This window comes from Echinops telfairi, unplaced genomic scaffold, assembly GCF_000313985.2.
Source record: "Echinops telfairi isolate 266 unplaced genomic scaffold, ASM31398v2 ScPeMD7_28;HRSCAF=97, whole genome shotgun sequence".
NCBI lineage: Eukaryota > Metazoa > Chordata > Mammalia > Afrosoricida > Tenrecidae > Echinops > Echinops telfairi.
Genome location: NW_022103925.1, coordinates 4332853 through 4338369, shown reverse-complemented (window position 1 = coordinate 4338369; position 5517 = coordinate 4332853). Strand labels below are relative to the sequence as shown.

At 58.3% G+C, this 5517-nt stretch overlaps 1 protein-coding gene across 1 annotated transcript in view; it reads right to left on the bottom strand.

Annotated features, from left to right (window-relative positions):
* Positions 1 to 5517, bottom strand: part of EVC2 (EvC ciliary complex subunit 2) — a 113501-nt gene that overhangs the window by 30929 nt on the left and 77055 nt on the right. Inside the window, exons 12-13 of the mRNA XM_045289481.1 lie at positions 4118 to 4572; positions 1099 to 1303 (exon numbers count right to left, since the gene is read on the bottom strand). Of these exons, the coding sequence (XP_045145416.1) occupies positions 1099 to 1303; positions 4118 to 4572 (660 nt within the window). The remainder of the gene's footprint in view (positions 1 to 1098; positions 1304 to 4117; positions 4573 to 5517) is intronic.

Here is a 5517-nt window from a genome sequence, read left to right as displayed (position 1 = left end):
TTACAGACTGATATTGGACATATGGACTAATATCAGACTTATGGGCTTGGACTCGACTGGGTTGGGATGTTTTCTTAATGTACAATCACCTTTTCTATAAAACTCGCTCTTATACACATATGAGTTTCGATGGATTTGTTTCTCTAGTCTACCCAGACTCACACACCAGGACTCCACTCTCCACAGAAAACAAACAACCGACAGGAGGAAGCCTCAGAAATTTGGGTCCGTGTGGGGGCTCCAGCCCTGGTGGTTCACCGGATAAGCATTGGACCGTCGTTCAAACCCACCAGCTTCTTTGAGAGAGATAGAGGAGGCTGTCTGCTCCAGTAAAGATCCCCAGCCTCCTGGACCCTCTATAAGGAGCCCTGGTGGTGTAGTGGGTTCACACTGGGCTGCCAACTGCAAGGTAAGCAGTTCAAAACCACAAGCCATTCCCTGGGAGAAAAGTGGGGCTTTCTGCTTCGGTAAGATTTACAGTCTCAGAAACACAGGGACCGTTCTGCGCTGCCTTACAGGGTCACCATGAGACGGCATCCACGTGATGGCAGTGGGTTTGGTTCTGATTGAAGCTCTCTGTAGGGTCGCTCTGAGTCAGATAGACTAGAGGGGAGTGGGTTTGGTTTTTTGGTTGTTTGTTTGCTTGTTTTTGGTGGGGTGGGGGGGCGTGCAAGCAACTGTGTTCAAATGCCCCTGCGTGGGACAACGATACTTCAGTAGCAGGAATCTCTGCCATCCCACTTTCATCACGGCCACCAGCTGTCTGTCTGTCGGTGGAGGCTGGTGGGTGGTGAGGAGGCAGAGCTTCCAGGCTAGGAAGCAAGGCCTAGAGAGCCCTTTCCCAAAGTCGGTCCATGAGAACCCTGCGGGTCACGGTCGTCCAGCAGAGGCCTCCTTTGACAGAGGGGGAGACTGAGGCCAGGAGTCCGAGCAGCAAACACCAGCCAGGGCTGTGCAGAGGATGGGGGTGGGCACACGGGGGGCGGAAGAGATGCTGGCAGGGCAGTGGGAGCAGCAGCGGGATCCCCTGGGAAGGGGGCAGCAGCCCCGTCAGCCCCACCTTTGTAGTCCAGGGGGGCAGTCTGGTTCCTTTCCTACCTGCAGCTCGGGGGCGGCCAGGGCCTGGTCCAGTTTCAAGAACTCTGCTTCTCGCCACTCGGCCTGGCATTGCTGCAGCAGCACGCGGGCCCGGACTTTGGGGAGGGCCAGGCTCTGATCCAGCTGAGCCAGGCAGCCCTGGGCCTCCTGCTTCACCCTCAGCAGCTCCTCCTCCGACAGGGAACAGGCGGCGGCGCACAGCTTCCTGGAAGGGAGGGAGGGAGGGAGGGAGGGAGGGAGGGGGGCACCAGTCACGGCAGTGGTCCGGACAATGGCGGTGGCATGCTGGGGCCAAGGGGGGCCGTTAAACCGTGTCAGGAGCAAAGAGGCGAGCCTCTATCACCATGCACGCCTCCACCCCCGTTCTGAAGGGCACTGTGCCTCAGAAAGTGCAGGGGCGGCCAAAGAGGAAGGCCCTTAAGGAGATGGACGGACGCCGCCCGCGGCTGCATCCGTGGGCTCCGGCACATGCGTGTGGATAGGTGCCCAGGGCAAGAATGTTACGATGTGGGTGCCGCATCTGACCTCTTCTAACGGCACCCAAACTCACTGCCGGGCCATCGGTGCCATCCAACAACGACCCTACAGGTCGGGGTAGACCTGCCTCTGTGGGTTTCTGACACTGTAACTCGTTAGGGAAGGAGTGAGCCCCATCTTTTTCACACAGAGCAGCTGGTGGTCTCAAACCGCCGACCCTGTGGTCAGCAGGCCAAGGCGTCACCACTACATGACGGGGGGTGGGGAGGGAAATCATCATCCCCAGCTGCCCCGGGCTGGCTTCTGAGGGGCTGAGGTCACCCCTACCCCTCCAACCCTCCTAACAACTCTGACACCCAATGCCCCCTCTTTCCGTGGCAGGGTGGAGGACTCGGCCATGTGGAAGTCACAGACGGTGCTCACAGTTCTGGGTTCCCTAGGGAAGGCGAGAGGCTGGAATTCTCGTGAAACAGGCCCAGGATGCAGTTGCTCCGGCAGGCTGCTGCTTCTTGGCGGGGCTGGCAGGCAGGGCCGCTCTGTCAATGCCCAAGGGGGAAGCCACAGTTTTGATTCCGCTGTGTTTTGAAGGCCCTCTAAGGAGAGGAGTGGAGGGGCGAGGCCTTGTCTGCAGCCACCGCGGCCAGCGGAGACAGACGTCTTCGAACTGGTGCGTGCCTGGACTGACACCCTCCCAGCATCACGCTCTGCTGACCCTCCTCTGTTCACTCATCAAGGGCTCCTAGTGTGGGAGTGGTTTCGTGGGGGCTGCTAACCGTCAAGTCGGCAGTTCAAACCCACCAGCCCCTCTGAGGGAGAAAGACAAGCCTTCCGCTCCCATAAAGCAGTGCGGCCACAGAAACCCATGTGGCAGTTCCGCTCTGGCCACGAGGTGGCTGTGAGTGAGGATTGACTTAATGGTGGTCAGTTTGGGGTTTTTTGAATGCATTCCATCCCTCGTCAACACTGGGAAGTGGGTACCCTGCTAGATGGTGGGTCACGTGATCCAGAGTCCTGCCACTTGGCCCCCCGTTGGCTGCATCATGGCTTGGCCCTCCAGAAATGTTGGGGACAGGAAGACCCACGCCCCTGCCGGGTCTGAAGGTAGGCTCCTGGCTGGTCTAAAGGTAGGATGAGCAAAGGGCAGCCCGTGTGTGGCCCCCGGCCTGTTTCTGTAAGTAAAGTTCTCTCATGCTCATTTGCCTGAACACACACCACCGGAGCAGTGCAGAGTAGCTGGGACCCGGGCTAGGGTGGTCCTGACAACAGTTGCCACCTCACCCTATAGAGAAAAAGCCTGCTGCCCTCTGGTCTCAGGCAAGGTGACCACCCACTCTAGTGGACATGGAGTGGTCTGGGCGCAGGCTTACGATGTCGATCTGCCCGTGATATCAGAAGGTGCCTTTCCCGGGGGCTGGGAAAAGATGCACGTGATCGCCGGCACTGCGGCAGCCATCCTGTGGCCACGAGGGACCGGGGTGACAGCAGAGCGATGGCAAGGGCCGGACCTCTGACAACATCACAGAGCCATGGACTCAACCTCATCCTGCTCCTGTGGAGCATCCCAGTGGGCAGGGAGTGCCACCAGAAGCCGAGGACCCGCCTGTCACCCTCCCTGCCGCCCCCAACTCTCCCACGCCTCTACCACTGTGACGCATGGCCCCTATGCCGCTCCCGTCTGGTGAGAGCAGCAAGCGTGCTGAGCCGCGGTGGCTCGCTGGAGGCCGACGTCGGGGAGAGAGGACCCCCAATTCCATAGGGAAGCGAGTCGCACGAGTTTCCTGGCTCCCAGCGCATATAAAAGTTCTCTCTTACATTGGCCACTGTCTCCCTTCACCCACTTTGCTGTGTTCTGTCCCCTGGGAGGGGGTTATATGTAGATCATTGTGGTCAGTTTCCCCTTTCTCACCAACCTTCCCCTTACCCTCCTAGTATTTCTACTCTCGTCATTGGTGCTGGGGGGGTTATCTGTCCTGGATTCCCTGTGTTTCTGTGGGGGTAAGACATGAAAAAAGTGATAAATTATCAGGGTTTCATGAGAGGGGGGCAGGGAAATGAGCTGCTACCAAGGGCTCAAGTAAAAAGAAAATGATTTGAAAACGATGGTGGCAACAAATGTACAAATGTGCTTGTCACAGCGGATGCAGGTGTGGCTTGTGATAAGAGCTGTATGAGCCCCCAGTACAATGATTTCAATTTAAAAAATTGTTTTAAGTTATCTCCACACTAGATTGTCCCCTGGGAAATGCCAGCAGCAGGATGGAAAACCTTGACGATTCCGAGAGGGGCCGACGTGGGGCACAGAGACCCACAGCGCGGGCGCACACTGCCGACAGAGTGCTGCCCACAGACCCGCCAGACGCGCATGGTTGCCTCAAACCTGCGATGTGCACAGACCGCAGCATCCGTGGGTGCAACCAAGCCAGCTCCACCTGCGCCTCCACCTGAGGAGCAGGTGTGCGTGCGCTTCCAGAAGCAAGTCATCCAAGGAGACACCCCAGGAATGAACCGGTGGGACAAGACGGCGCCCCCTGGGGGTACTCACGTGAACACGGCGTGCTCCCAGTGCCTCAGCTCCGCCTGCTCCTCCATCGAGGCCTCCGGCGCGTCCTCCTTCAGCCGCTGCCGTGGGCTCTGGGCGCCCTCTTGGCCCCGGCCCCGCTCCTCGCCCTCCAGCTGCTCGGCCCGGGAGGCCATCTCCTTGCTGTGCTCCTCCAGGATCTGCTGCAGGAAGAGCCAGGGCACGCTGCGTCGCAGCAGCTCCTGGGTCATCGCCGAGCTCTGCAGGCGCTGGACCTCCTCGGTGGCCTTCTCCGACAGAGAGAGGGTCAGGGCCTGGAGGTCGTCCAGCGCGGCCTGGTCCAGCCACTCCTGCAGCTCCTCCAGGGCGGCACTCTGGTCCGCCATCAGGCTCCGCCACTGGCCCAGATACTGGCTGGTGTCCTTTGCATGCTGGGGGGCCTCGCCAATGGACAGCTGCTCTCTTCGCTGCTCCTTGTGCTGCGGGTGGAGGGTGGGGGGGAGGCCAGGAATGACATTCAATGGGGGTCAATCCTTTGGAGAAACCCTTGGGATTGGTTGGCGGTGGTTTAAGATGCTGATTACGTTTCTCCCCAACCAGCTCGGATCCCCAGGAAGGAACCCCCAATGGAGCAAAACCTCCCCTGTCCAATATCAGCTGAACACACTTTTAGTGGAGTCAGACCATCGGGTTCAAATCCTGGCTCCTCGCCTTATGATCTGGGTGGCCCCAGCACATGTCTCTCGCCCTTTCTGGGATTTCCCGTTCCTACTCTTACAAAACTCGGACGATGGCCAGACCCAGCCCACGTAGTAGTGGTGAGGGTTGTGGCTGCGTACTACCCGCCCAGAGGTTCCCAGATGGTGTGAGTGGTTCGCACTTGGGTGGGAACCAAGAGGTGGCAGTAGAACCGACCCAGCGCCATCACGGAAATTAAGACCCGGTGGTCTGCTTCCATGAAGACCACTGCCAAGAAAACCCCACGGAGCAGGGGCATCTGCTGTCACATGGGGTCACCACGTGTAGGGATCCCAAAATAACGGCACGTCACAACTCTTTGAGATCTGCGTGCAGCATAGAACAGAAAGCCCCCGGCCACTTGCTCTGGACACGTCATGAGGGAAGGGCCAACACTAGACAGGGCCATCATGCTCGGTCAAGTGGAGGGTCAGCAAAGGTGAGGGAAGCCCTCCGTGAGATTGAGTAATGACACAGTAGCACAGCAATGAGAGCCGTGCTCCTTACTCAAATAGAGCAGTGCTCCTTACTCAAATAGAGCAGTGCTCATTACTCAAATAGAGCAGTGCTCCTTACTCAAATAGAGCAGTGCTCCTTACTCAAATAGAGCAGTGCTCATTACTCAAATAGAGCAGTGCTCGTTACTCAAATAGAGCAGTGCTCCTTACTCAAATAGAGCAGTGCTC